The sequence below is a fragment of the Onychostruthus taczanowskii genome, unplaced genomic scaffold, assembly GCF_017590055.1.
Source record: "Onychostruthus taczanowskii isolate IOZ18803 unplaced genomic scaffold, ASM1759005v1 scaffold23, whole genome shotgun sequence".
Classification (NCBI taxonomy): domain Eukaryota; kingdom Metazoa; phylum Chordata; class Aves; order Passeriformes; family Passeridae; genus Onychostruthus; species Onychostruthus taczanowskii.
In genome coordinates, this window is record NW_024499573.1 from 5,165,613 (window position 1) to 5,179,516 (window position 13,904).

General features: G+C 39.4%; 1 protein-coding gene across 3 annotated transcripts in view; it reads left to right on the plus strand.

Moving 5' to 3' along the window:
- KIF21A (kinesin family member 21A) overlaps nt 1-13,904 on the plus strand; it is an 86,784-nt gene that overhangs the window by 23,301 nt on the left and 49,579 nt on the right. For all 3 annotated transcript variants that reach the window (XM_041405392.1, XM_041405390.1, XM_041405391.1), the window contains exons 2-5: nt 5,751-5,973; nt 7,255-7,437; nt 10,465-10,614; nt 11,257-11,391. In XM_041405392.1, coding sequence (XP_041261326.1) covers nt 5,751-5,973; nt 7,255-7,437; nt 10,465-10,614; nt 11,257-11,391 — 691 coding nt within the window. The remainder of the gene's footprint in view (nt 1-5,750; nt 5,974-7,254; nt 7,438-10,464; nt 10,615-11,256; nt 11,392-13,904) is intronic.

The window sequence follows — 13,904 nt, forward strand, 5'->3', positions numbered from 1 at the left end:
GATACCATTAATGTGGAGTTAGACCATTAGTGATGCCACGCTTCAGAAACTCTCTGTAGGTGGCAGTTGCTGGTACGAGCCTAAAGATTTGTTCCTGCACCCTTTCTGCTGTGTTAACAGGAGATAAACCTGGAGTTTCTCATATGCCAGATCTTTTTGTATCCTTAAAGCTCGTTGAGAGGCGTAGTTCAGATGAATTCATTCAGGCATTATAGTTGTGGTCTCATTCGAAAGTGTTGCCAATGGCAGAGCAAGATTCCAGTGTGTGCAAGCAAAAATAGTGAAAAGTTTATGCAAGCCTAAGTATCAGGTAAGAAACCTGCTTAGCTTTCTTTACTCCCTGCTTGCTCTGAAGGGAATTTAATGGGAGTGACTTGATGAGTGTGAATTTAAGGGAGTAGTAAGGTGAGGGAATTCTGATGCTGAAGTACGAGTTGGAAGCCGTTTTCTTCTGGTTTTGGGCAGTTTTTGTCTGTTTCCCAGTTCTTATTGCCTGCTACGCTTCACTAAGTATTTTATTAGCTGTTTCTGGATTTAATGTTTCATATACCCACATGTGAAACTCAATTGTGTAAAATTTAATAGGCTTATTGTAGTAAGAGAAGTATTGGAGAGCCTTGGGTTTACTTGTTTCCTGCTCAGCATAGCACGTGGTTTGAATTTATGCTTTTCTGAGCAAGGTGAAAACAGCCCTTGCCCCACAGAGCCTTTTTAAGGAAAAAGAACTTTACATGGGGCTTCAGAGTAATCTTTTCTTTCCCACACACGGCTTCTGGATAGTTATTGCAGTCTGAAAGATTAACCTATGATTATTTTTTTCTGCTTTGCTTTCTGTAAAACAAGAATAATTTGATTCTTTGCCCTTTTTAGATCAGTCATAGAAGTTCTTGTGTGCTTACTGCTAGTAGAGTTGCTGGGAAGGCATATGGTAAACACTTAGCTTATTACCCTTTGTTAGAGTTTACAGTTCTTCTCATGGAGACGCAAATTTAAAAAAATCTCTGGTCTTGTTTAGTATATGAAATGAGATTAAGGGGTGACGTGATCATAGATGGTTAGAGATTGCTTGGGTAAAATTAAATAATGGAGATGCTTTTAAATAAACAGACACAGAGGTAAAACTGTTTAGTAGTGAAAAGGGATTGTGTGTGTATGTATAAACATCCTTATATATGCATGTAGTTATTTATGTAAATAATATATATTTATATTTAGATCACTGGGACAATTTTTCATCCCTAGAAGTAAATTTAGGCTGCTTTTCAAAGAGATATTATGATATCCTCTAGTTTAATCAGGAGTCAATTCTGTAAAGTGTGATGTCTTGCATAACACAGGGTATTGGTCTGATGATGACTGTAGTCCCTGAACTGTATTATCTGAGCCTGTTGTAGCTGACAATGCTTTTAGCAGAGACATTGTGCCCCTGCTCTACTGAGGGATTAGTTCCAGTACAATACAGTGCATTACTGTGCAACCACTGGCTGGTTTAGCACTCCCTAATTTGACAAGTTGTCCCAGTGTGCTGAGGCTGGAGAGATTTAGGGGATTAAGTTTCATGTGTGTGGCCTGGAGGTGCTGCAAAGTACACGTAAACAAGAATTGGGTGTGTTCATGCTTTGGAGAGGAGCAGAGGGAAGGATGGAAAGCAAAATGTTGTTTGGGAAGTTGCCACATCTAAGGAGATGTGATTGGAAATAGGTAGAAAACACCTGATTGTCTGCAATTAAGAGAGTAGCCTGAAAAACAGGTGGGGTAGGGCCATGTAGAAGACAAAATGGGTGAAGTCAAATTGGTCCTGGAGAAAAATCTCAGTGGCAGACTGCCAGACCACAGGCTGGGCAAGGAGAGATGACCAGAATGAACTCTTTCACATTTTTAAAGTGTGGGCGCTGCCTGCTTTGCTGGCAGAAGTGACCACATTGAGACGTGAGAGTGGAAATTGTTTGACTGTAAGCAGAAAGGAAAAAATCACTTTCCCAATTCATGTGTGGGATGGAGAAGGAGGAGATGTTCCTATAGGCTGTGCTGGAACTGAATCTGACTTGCATGAGGACTTCTGTTTGCTGCACCACACAATCAGTACAAACAGTTATACTGAGAGTCTTGAGGTTTGGGTGAAGCACTCACATTGTTTGTAAGTGGCCAGAAATCAGGGTGAAGGGGAGGAAGCTCTTGCTTACTGATTGAGGACATCACATTAGCTTCATGGCAAACTTAGCAAGAGAGCTGTATAGATTTCAGAACGTGAAGTGTCCCTTGAGGAGACCTCGAGTTGGGTGGTGAAGGTTTCTTGCCTGCACATCTCTTTTGGGGGGGAGATGTCATTCAAACCTGATGCAGTCATGATCTGTCTCTGCTACCTCTCAACTCCATAGCGAGTGGGACATTGTGTAAGACCAGTGACAGAACGAAAAGGGAGTTTCTCTTTGGTGTGAAGCTTCCCTGCTGTGGCGAATCTTGCTTTGTTTTTCCTTTGTGTTGCCTAAGTGCTGGTGAAATGCTGCTTTTTCTCCTGGCACTGCCTTCAGATTTAGTGGTAAGTTAGGGAGGAAGGACACCATCATCACTGCTGGATCTCTGAGTGTTGTTTACAACCAGGGGAAGTGGCTGAGCTGGTGAGAAGCTGCTAGCAGTGACACGGCCTCAGCTCAGCTGTGGGCTGGTGTGTGCAGCTGGCTGCTGTGCAGCACAGCTCGGGGAGGCGCTGCCAGGGGAGGCAGGACCGGGCCGGGAGGATTCTCATGGGAAGGCTCTATGGGCGACATCGAAACTGCTCGCTTTACAGTCCTGTCATCACTGTAATAACTATCATGCAAATCATTGATATTTTAGGCATGCTGTTCCTTTTCATGGTCAGTCAGCCTTTATTTAGTAGTAGAAAAGAGAAATTTATTCGGCACCTGTCATAATTGCATCAGTTCATCAGCGTAGAAAATTATTCTATGCTTGAAAGAAAATTAAAAACATGTAAAGAAAAACTTCTTAAAAAAACTTGTCAGCTTCATTGTGCAAGTTGTTGCTAAAAGCCTTTTTGGAACTGGGGAGAAGTGGTGTTTTTGGGATGCACTAAAGCTTGCTTGATGTTGAAAATGTGTTTTCCATCTAGATTTCTAGAAGAGATCTTCCCAGGCTTTTTTGCTGTGGAAGGCTAAGAGACATGCCCCTCAGAGTTCATTCTTGTAAGGACAGTTGATGGCCTCTCTACTGGTGCACTGGATTAGTGGAGAAATAAGAGTGCTTAGTCTGAAAAAGGAGTTTGCTCTCTGACTGACTTCACAGCAGTGGAAGAAGGCAGCAGCATAACCTACTGAGTAGGCATTTTCTAAATATTGTTTTAGACATCAAGCTGCAGTGTTTTATTTGCTCGACCTTCCAGTTGTGTAGAATGCTTTTAGAAAAGGCCTATGATTAATTTTTCTTTGAAGACTTTCTCTACCTAGAAATAAAAGCTATTTTATTACAAAAATTTCTTTAATTTAGAAGGAAGTAAATGTATTACAAGCTTCTGTACATATTTATCAGATTCTGTGTTCAGCCAACACAGGTACAAGTGGATCAAGTTGGTTGTTATTGAAGGAGTTATGTAAATCCTGAATTACTTTCAACATTCTTATTTCATTTAAAGAAGAAAAAACCTCCTTACGATGTTGTTAGAGAGAAAATTTGACCTATATTACACACTTTATGTCCTTAAATGCAAATACTAGTTGTAGAATATTTATGCCTGTTTTGCACATCCTATAATCTTTTCTTTAATGACATTTTTCAAAGGTTTACTTAATTTTCACTTTACACGAGAGGGAAAGCTGACAAGGGTGGTACCTCCTGATCATTAATGAAGCTTCTGTACTGGAATTCATGTGCACAAACCTTACAGATAAATTAAGGTTAATCTCCAGTGTCACACATGGGATATAGTGAAACGCTCAGAATGAAACATCTGAAAAATAGTCTTGATAGCAGTGCACATCTGTCAATTAAAAATTCAGAATCTGCCATAAAGAGTAGATATATCATGCTCTGTGAGATTTTTTTTTCTAATATTTTTTTCAAGCAGGATATTTCTAACTTCATCTAACATGTACGTAATTGGTCTGCAGCAGTCCATTCAGCTGTTGGAGACCAGCTCTCTCGTATCAGCAGGTGTTGGCACAGTCCCAGTAGATCAGCAGGTAGCTTTGGGCCCTTATGCTCCCATTAGATTTTGGAACAAGTTTTGTGTGTTTGGAGTCGAGCATTTTGGCTTGGTTACCTCTGAAGGGGGTGTAAACTGTGCACACCGAAACTGCTCTGTGATCCAAACCAACATGTGATATCTGAAAATGGTGGGGAATTTGCTTCAAGGCAGCACAGCTACTCTGAACAGAACATTAAGGTGCATGTGGCCCTTAAAGCGTGGAATATGAGATGAATATGTGCCTTTAAGTATACTCTGTCCCTGCAGATCTTCAACACGGTGTAACTGAAAGTAGCCACACTGAAGCTTTATTAATTGGAAGATCTGTATAAAATATTGCAAGTTTCTGTTTGTATGTAGCTGTACTGTGTCTTTTTATCATTCTTATTAGCCTTCGTTGTTGCATCTTTCAAGCTGCACCCTGCACGTGTTTTGGTGTGAGTTTTGTTTGGGTTGTTTTTTTGGTGCTGCTTTGGGAACTTGGAAATATCTTTTTGAAAAGGTAGCTTTGTAAGCAAATTATTAGTTACTTACAGCTAGAACAGTGTGTTAAGTGGGCCAGAGTTTTTCTTCTTGATAGTTAATCATTAAACCCATGGAATCACAAGCTTTGGCAGTCATTATTAGTCGTGAGGCCAGTACATGAATTCAATTTTGATGAGGCTGCAAGAGCGTTAAGAATGCGGAGGAATTAATAAAATTATAGATAAAATAAGAAGTTCAAGCTATATTCTACAAGTTACTTTGTAAAATAAGAAATTGAAAAAACTGAAATAAAAGCTGAAATTTGCCTTAGAGGGGAAAAATGAGGAATGAGACACTCTTACCTTTAGAACTTGTTCTTTTTCTGTTTTCTGAAGGTATACTTCACTGATACTTCACAGAACATTTCACAGAAGTGTCCTGGCTGTACAAGTTCCTTTTCTGACAAAAGGAAAGAAGCAGTTGAGCCATTTCCTTGTTGTCATTGCTCTTGCAGCAAGGAGGCTTTCATTTAAGAGAATATTCGGAGTTAGTAGGGACCCATAAGGATCTTCAAGTCCTGCTCTTGAGTGGATGGCCCATACAGGAACTGAACCCACAATCTTGGCATCACTAGCACCAGGTGTTGCTCCCAAATTGCTATTTAAACTTTCCTGTATTTTTTTTTCACATTGAACTTGCTTGTAAAAAAAAAAAAAAAAGTGAAATTGCTGTTTTTACAATGAAAGCGTACAGAAGTTTGATAAAACTGGAAAGCTTGATTTCCAAGTCTGAAACAACATAGAAAAGTGACTCTTCAGTAATGCATAATAAACATAGAGAAACACTCAGAGTTCTAGGCAGGTCCTCTGCTTGAAGTAGGTGAACCTTCAGAAAAAATGGTGTCATTGCGTGAGCAGTTTTATGGCTGGGGTTCTGATACAGTCAGTACTGTGGCTCAGACAACCAAAAACCTTCTGGCTTGGTGAAGAAAGATTCTCACTTCCCAGTCATTAAGGAATTCTCAGATCCCTTATTTATATTGTGTACTCCTCCTCTTTTTGATGATGAGAATTTCTAATATTTGTTTTTATCTCTTCCGAAACAGAATTAGACCACAGTTGGCCAAAGAGAAGATTGAAGGATGCCATATTTGTACATCTGTCACACCTGGTGAACCTCAAGTGTTCTTGGGAAAAGATAAGGCCTTCACTTTTGATTATGTCTTTAACATTGACTCACAGCAAGAAGAGATCTATGTACAGTGCATAGAAAAGCTGATTGAAGGTTGCTTTGAAGGCTATAATGCCACTGTCTTTGCTTATGGCCAGGTAAGCTTCACATTTTTATTTTAAAGTGTTTATTTTGGGATAAACAGTTTTTTGAAACTGATTTTTCTCTAAAATTTCTGAATACATTAGCCTCATTTTAGCATCTTTGGTTTATTTTCAATGAATTACTCTCTAGGTGAGTGAGTTTATATAAATTCTGTTTAGACTGGCAGTTGAAACACAGAATATATATAGGCCACAGATGTGAATTTAATAGTAATACTGAAAGGAGTATCAGTCCATACAATTCCTGAATTCACCTCAATGCAACAATACAAATTATTGACCATATTACTTCAAATATAGAGATAGGTTGTACTGAGATTCTTTTCTGAGCAACTTTTCAAGCCACTACATTTTTAGAGACTTTTGGGAATAGGAGCTTTTTAAAAATAGATCCTGGAGAACTTCAGGCCACCACATTGTTTGCTTGTGGGCAAAATGTAGAGCTCAGATTCCAAAGTCAGAACTTTGCATCAGGAACACACCCTCTTAGTACACTGGGCACACTCAAAGCTGAGCACAGTGTAGACAGTGTGTTACTGTCTTCCGAATAGTCCCTTACAGGTTGATGGCATAAAATGTGGTCTTGGATGCTGAATTTCACCTCTGTTAGGTGTTGCATGTCAAGTTAGCCAGGTGAAATCTATTCCTAGTCAAACAAAGCAGTTTGCAGATCCAGTTTAGCAGATTATGTTCAGCTCTGTGATCCTATCTTTGTCTTAGACTTGACCCATTAATTAAGTGAAAACACTACACTACTTTGACTTCTATTGGACTTCACATTTAATTAGATTTATCTTCCTAGTGAAGATAGAGCTTGTATTCTTTAGTATAAAGTGAGAACAATGGGAATATAATACCTGAGGTATTCAGACATCTTAATTAAGGGAGTCATTTGATCTACTTCAGTAAAGAATTGCAAATGCTGCTTTTACCTTCAAAATACATGTTTCAATTAACAGCCTTGGCTGGAAACATTAACTCGTCTTTTGACCTAGAGGAGACAGCTCAAGGCTGATGTGAACTGGGTAGGGAAAGTTTCTAGAGGAAGGGTTGTGAAAGGTGGAACTGCTCACTGCCTTCTTGTCTGTGATCTCTGATTAAACAATAGAGTTTGTCCAAATTCTGCTGTTTATCCGTTTTCCAAAGTGACCTGTTGTTGTGTGTGTTATTATTGTAAAGATGGCAGGTTGATGTCAACATTAGTGTGCACAAACTGTATTTCTGATGATTTGGTGCTATTAACATGTTCTAGTGACTACTCCTTTTTCAAATTAGACAGGTGCTGGCAAAACATACACCATGGGCACTGGATTTGATGTCAACATAACAGAAGAGGAGCAAGGCATCATATCACGTGCTGTTAAGCACCTTTTCAGATGTATTGAAGAAAAAAAACAAGGTGCTGTTAAGCAAGGACTTCCACCTCCAGATTTTAAAGTGAATGCACAGTTCTTAGAGGTAAATATGATCCACATTTTTGGGTGTAACTTTGTGTATTTTTTGGTAGTTATTTTTTTCTTTTTTTTTTTTAGAAAACAAATTTTTTTTCTGGTTGCTTCTTTTAAATTTTCTCCCAAGATGTTTTGAATTAATAGACAAGATTTCAAAAGGAAAATTTATGGGATTTGCTTCAGCTCTTCAGTTTAAGAAAATGTCTTTTTATCTTACTCCAATTATTTTACTACTTCTCTTCATAGTGTTATTTTGAAATAGAAGTATTTGTTTGTCATCATTTGTCCCTTTCTGTTGCTCTTGCCTGTTGGTAATTCTTGACAGAGCTTTAAAACAAAATATTATAAAAATCCCCCTAACTGTGCTTTGTGGCTTTGCGTAGTGACCATGCTTTGCCTGCTTTTGTTGCTTTGCCATAACTTGTTTAGCTTTCAAAATCTGTTCAGAAGACTTTCTTTCACCAATGAAGAAACCTAGCACAAAAATACTTCTTGCAGCAGTTCCCACTGGTTTAGGATTGGGCTTCAGTGTCACTGTTCCCTTCTTTCTTAGACTCAGACAAAAAACCCTGGTCAGTACTGTGGCCAAACTGCTCCCCTTGTGCTGTCTCCTAGACACAGTTACTGGTGAGAGGCCATAACATCTGTGATTTTCTGACCTGCAGCAGCTGTTGCTTTATGCCTTGTAGGTTTTATACTGTGTCTTCTGGCTGTGGAACTGCTCTTTAGATTGATTGATTTGGGTGTAACGTATTTACATTTACTACCAAGCTGCAAAATCTAATACTTCAGGCACACAGAGAGGCAGAATCGTTACTGGTAAGGGGCCATAACATCTGTGATTTTCTGACCTGCAGCAGCTGTTGCTTTATGCCTTGTAGGTTTTATACTGTGTCTTCTGGCTGTGGAACTGCTCTTTAGATTGATTGATTTGGGTGTAACGTATTTACATTTACTACCAAGCTGCAAAATCTAATACTTCAGGCACACAGAGAGGCAGAATCAATTTTAGGAAGAGCAGGTGTAAGTTTGTTTTGCTTACTTCAGTATGTACAACTTTATCTACTCGGGGTTAGAAACCCCCTCTTCAATATTACCCATGAGAAAAGCTGCTAGTTTACTTCAGCAGCAATAAAGCCAAGTCCTTTAGTCATTAACAAGCTGGCATTAGTTTTGTGTCAGTCTAGGTTTGTCGTTGCTACCCTTATGCAGAATGTTTTGTTGCTCTGGCTAATATTTGCCTAGAGAGAGTTGGCTTGAGCCTGTGCTGGGGGAATGCTCCCTGTGCACCAGGGCTCTGCAGCTTTGCTTAGGCAGCTGCAACATGAGTAGCACAGGGAGCAGTAACCAGTGTGCTTTCTGAATTTATTGTGTTTTTTGACATAACATTACAAATATGACTGAGTCCCATAATTGCAGTGGACAGTGATTAAATGTTACAGTGAGAATGGTGTGAAGAATTGCAGCTATTACAGTGCATTTCAGCTGAACTGCAGATACTGAAACCTGTCTTGTCTGTCTATTTAGAGAAAAGTTAAATTATGTATATAATAATTTCTCCCTTAAAAATGTCATTTTAATTAGTAGATTTTTTTTTCTTTTACTGAGGCTTTCCCAGAAGGAGCTTTTTCTGATTAGTTTGATATTAGACACTATTCTTGTGTCAAAAAGTATCTTCTTCCTCCCATCCTGTCTACCATTAGAGCTGGATTGCATAAACAATAATTTAGTCGTTGAGCAAGTTGAAGCAAGATTGTATTTTTGGAATAACTTTGAAGTTGTACAGCTGGATAACTGTTGGGAACAGTGACTTCTGTTTGCTACTTTCTTGCCTTTCTTTAGTTGGCTGTAGTCTGCCTCCCTTAACTCCTTGCTTTCCTGCTTTTCCAAAAGACAGGCATATGCAGTGCCATCCAATTGCAGGTGCATTATCAGGATCTGCTCCAAACTGTGGCATCAGTTTATTGGAATTTATGAAGATAAAACATTAGTAAGAAGATTCCTACATAGAATATCTATGCCTAATAATGAAATACAATACTTTTTTTTAATATGTAAGGGATTAAAAGCATCACATTGAGAAATGCTGAGCTTTTTCTTCTCAGGGACGACTTTTTGCTTTTGAGAGGAAAAAGTCACTTACTTTCAGTACTGTGAGAAAGTACCTTGTGTGAATACAGATCTGTTGTAATGATTCTTTGACTGCTACTTGGAGATTTTGATCAGGAATTGAATTCGTCTGGGCTGAGCTTTGCTGACATGAATTAGTATAACTAAATTAGAGACACTTGATATGTTCCAGGGTACACAGGCAGAGACTTCAGCCATGAAATTCAGTGGGATAGTGTTTTTTCTGGGGGGGATGTTTGGTTTTTTTCCCCCTGATCTCTTCAATTCAATCTAAACACTGCATAAAGTTGAGGATATTCTTATGGGGTACAAAAGCCCTGCTCAAGAAGCCATGCCATAGTATTTTTGGACTGATGCTTGGTGTCTTTAAGAAGCAGCTTGCATAAAAACTGTTATTATATGTCAAATTCCTTCCTACCCAGGAAGAATTTGTCTCAATGAGTGCCATAGAAATATGAAGATGTGGGAGAGGAGATGAGGAAAGGTGCAATGGCAGGGAGAGCAAGTGGAGTGAGTTGGAAGTGTTTGGAGCAGGGTGCAACCAACTGAATCCACAAAAGAAAAGCCCAAGGTTAAATCTGAAGACAGCAAGTGCTGCCACAGAAACCACTCTTGTTCTGCTGGCACCAGATTCTTCCTCTTCCCTCGTCTGAAGAATTTTATGTCAGATCTGGCAACATGAAGGAACTGACCTCATCTTTGGGTGGCATAATAGGAAACTGTGCAGGTCACTTAATTTGCAGCTGTTCTGTCACCTATTGTCCTTGTAAGTTTTTATGTTTCACATCTTTTGGGAGCTGAGACATTTGGATTTTTACAACTTTTGGTATGTGCCATGCACAAATTTGTTAGTCGTTGGAGGAACTCCTTCTGAAAACGTTTTTTGTCTTTTTCTTCTCCTCAGCTTTACAATGAAGAAATTCTTGATCTGTTTGATACCACACGTGATATTGATGCAAAGAATAAAAAATCAAATATTAAAATACATGAAGACTCAGCAGGAGGAATTTATACAGTTGGCGTTACAACCCGAACTGTGAATGGAGAATCTGAGGTGATAACTGGAAATAAATTACACTGTAACATGCCAAGTAGATTCTAAAAATGTCTGTATGCTTTGATGACTGTTTAAAAATAGAGGTCATGCTAGCTTATATCTGTCTCCTGGGCAATTTAAGCATAAAAGCTAGTAAAATTTTTTATTTTCTTAATTCTTTGTAGCCTTAAATCTGATATATTTGATACTAAGTGCATATCACTTTCATTTAAAGCTAGGAACAGGTTTTTGTTCATAATATAGTTCTGCTGGGAGAATTTTGACATATATCTAAATCTGATCTCCCAAATCTTTATATATGTTATTTTTTTCTTTGAAATGAAAGCTTTGCATTTGGGTGATGTGAAATAAACTGCTATTCACATACAAATAGTATCAGTACTGGTATTCACTGCAAATCTGAATAAAAATGTTAATGTACTGTACTAGGGTACAGTAAAGAGAGGAATACAAAGATTTGAGTATTTTACAGAAATCACAAAAAATACTTTTAGTTTGCTTATTTAAGGATTTTTTTTTTTATTTTTTTTTTTGGTATAGGAACTGAGTGCATAGCAAAGAGAGAAATTTAATTTTAGTCATGGAGCATTTTTCCTTTAGCCAGCAAGGGATGCAATGTGCTTGTTGCCTGTTTTCTAGATGATGCAGTGCTTGAAGCTGGGAGCTTTGTCTCGAACCACTGCCAGCACTCAGATGAACGTTCAGAGCTCACGGTCCCACGCTATCTTCACTATACACCTGTGTCAGACCAGGGTCTGTCCCGCATTTAACGCCGTACGTATTTTTGCTGTTGGTGAACTTCTATTTAGTAGCCATTTCTCAAAATGGGGATAGTTTTGGCAGCCACTGCTATTTGAATTGCACTTAGTAAGATGCTGTAGTCATCATAATGCTTGATGAATTTGCTAAGCATTATAATAATTTGATTTAATCTGTGCATATGTAACCATCCTCTAGCCAGAGGCAACCATAAATTGCAGACTCTTACAGGAACCTACTATTCTCCTCTAGAGTTTTCTTTGGTATTTTGTTGCAACATACACAAGTGAGAAAGTTAAAATATAATTTGTTTTTAATTGGGAAGGCACAGTTAAGTGTCTTAGCAGTTAGTGCGTTTAAACTTGCAGTCACCTAACTGAAACTGCTTGGATATTTCAGATTAATTGTTGATATCAAATAAGGTGCAAGTGGAAAAGCATTAAATTCTTAGGCTCAGTGTATATATTTTAAATAGCTATATATTTGTGGTGCAGGTATTTTGTTAAATCTATACACCTGAAATTCAAGCTATGAATGAACATGGAGCTCTTCTATAGAATATTCCGTGTGTGACTCTTCAGCTGTTAGTTGCTGTTGGGTGTATGTTATAAAGGGGAGAGCTCTGAAGAAATTCACGTTACTGAAAACTACAGTACCTTCAGGGGACTTAACTTTGAATATTCTTAAGGTCTTTTGCATATAATTTTTAAAAAGTACATACTATCTGGGTAGCATCTGTCCCATAGTTACCACATTTTTAAGCATGTGGAACAGTGAATTGGATTTGCAGTGCTTTTTGGGGGGTTGCTTTTATTTTTTTAATACTCCAAATAATCATTTACGGGCAAAATGAGTGTTCCTTCCTGGTCCTTTGTGGTATGTAGACCTGCTTTATACACCTGCTAGAAACACTTCTTTCTGCTTTCCATGCTGAAACTGTGGATTTGGTGGTGTGGTCAGCTGTCTTCACTTGGGAGGGATTGGCATCACACTCCAAGCCCACACAGGGCATTTCGGTCACTGCATGGTGACGATGTCTGCTTGGAAATTTTTGTTGCAAACTGTCTACTGGAGAGTGAGAAGTCATCTGGGGGCCTGTGTCCTGCAGGCTGTTGGTGCAGCATCCCCTGTGCTGGTGCACTTGCAGCCTTCCCTGCCTGCAGAGCTGCCCCAGGGGACTGTTGCCTGGCTCTGCCTATGTTTTTACAAAGGCTTGTGTTAGAGGAAGAGGTGGCCATCTTCTGCCTTATGTCAGACTGTTTTGTTTCTGCTTTTCTTGGGAGATATGCACAAGATAATCTGACTGCGGAGCTGGGCATTGCTAAATCCTTAATTTTTTAAGACAGCACCCTTCTTTCTCTGTATTGTTTAGGAGAGTAGAGGACAGACCTGACACTGTCCTCTGAACGCTCCTGGAATCTAAATTAATACAAGCTATTATTGGGTGGCCAGGAGAGCTGTAGCTCAAGTTTCTGTAGACAACAGTTTTGGGAGACCTTTGTTACTAGGGCAACGCAGTTTCTCCTTCTCGGATGACAGCCTTGGCGTGCCCCTGTGAGCGCGCTCGCCCGTGCCCAGGGCTGGCAGGCAGCCAGGGCTGCGCCGCACAGACATGCTCCCGGGGCTCTCTTCACAGCAGCCGTGCTTCTGGGAAGTTTCTGGATGCACACTTCACTTGCTAAATGAGGGAGAGTGAAGGGATGCATTAATCATGACTCTGAGGGCTGGGAGTAAGTGTGGTCCCCGGAGTGTAAACATCAAAATCGCAGAAATAATGATTCCTGGCCTTGTGGAAGTGGCACAGTTCCCGTTCTCTTCTGTTACTGCTGCAAAAGGATGCATTAAATATTTAACTACCATCAGAAGGGTTTGGTCTGCAGAGACCTGCATTACCCCAGTAATGCAGTAGCGAAGGGAGCTGTAGGCTGGCTGGCCAAGGACATAAAGGTCACCACAGAATACCTGAGGGTCTGTGTTTGGCGTTTTGATTAGGTTGGGGTTTGTTTGTTTGTTTGTTTTTGTTTTTTAAGGTTTTTCTGGGTTTTCTATGCTTAATGTGATTAGAAATTCCCAATAAAGCTTGTAGTTTGGGCTGTGAGAGTTTGTAATGAATCCAGTATACACTTGATACATGCTTATTATCTGACACCATGCCAAGTTAGTAGAAATTGCCCTGCAATGGGTGTCTTACCAGTAAGGTCAAGAAGTGAGTGATTTAAAGATTTTTCTCATTGTGTTACTTTCCTGACAGTAAATCTAACTACACTCGTAGTAAAATAAATGTCTACAGTGAATGGTAGAATGAAACTAAATAACAGAAGAAAGTTTGGGATTGTCTAATGAAAAAGGATAATTTTCCTGCTGTGCTTTGGGATGTGAAGTGTAAAGAGGCTGAGGCTGTGGTACCTGTCCCAGTGCAGTATGTTCCTGGGCACACTCCCTGCACTGACAGAGGCTTGCAGCAAGTGCCAGTCATTACCTGGGGGAGCATGGTGGAAGGGAGCAAGGAACCTGTTAATGTTCCCTCT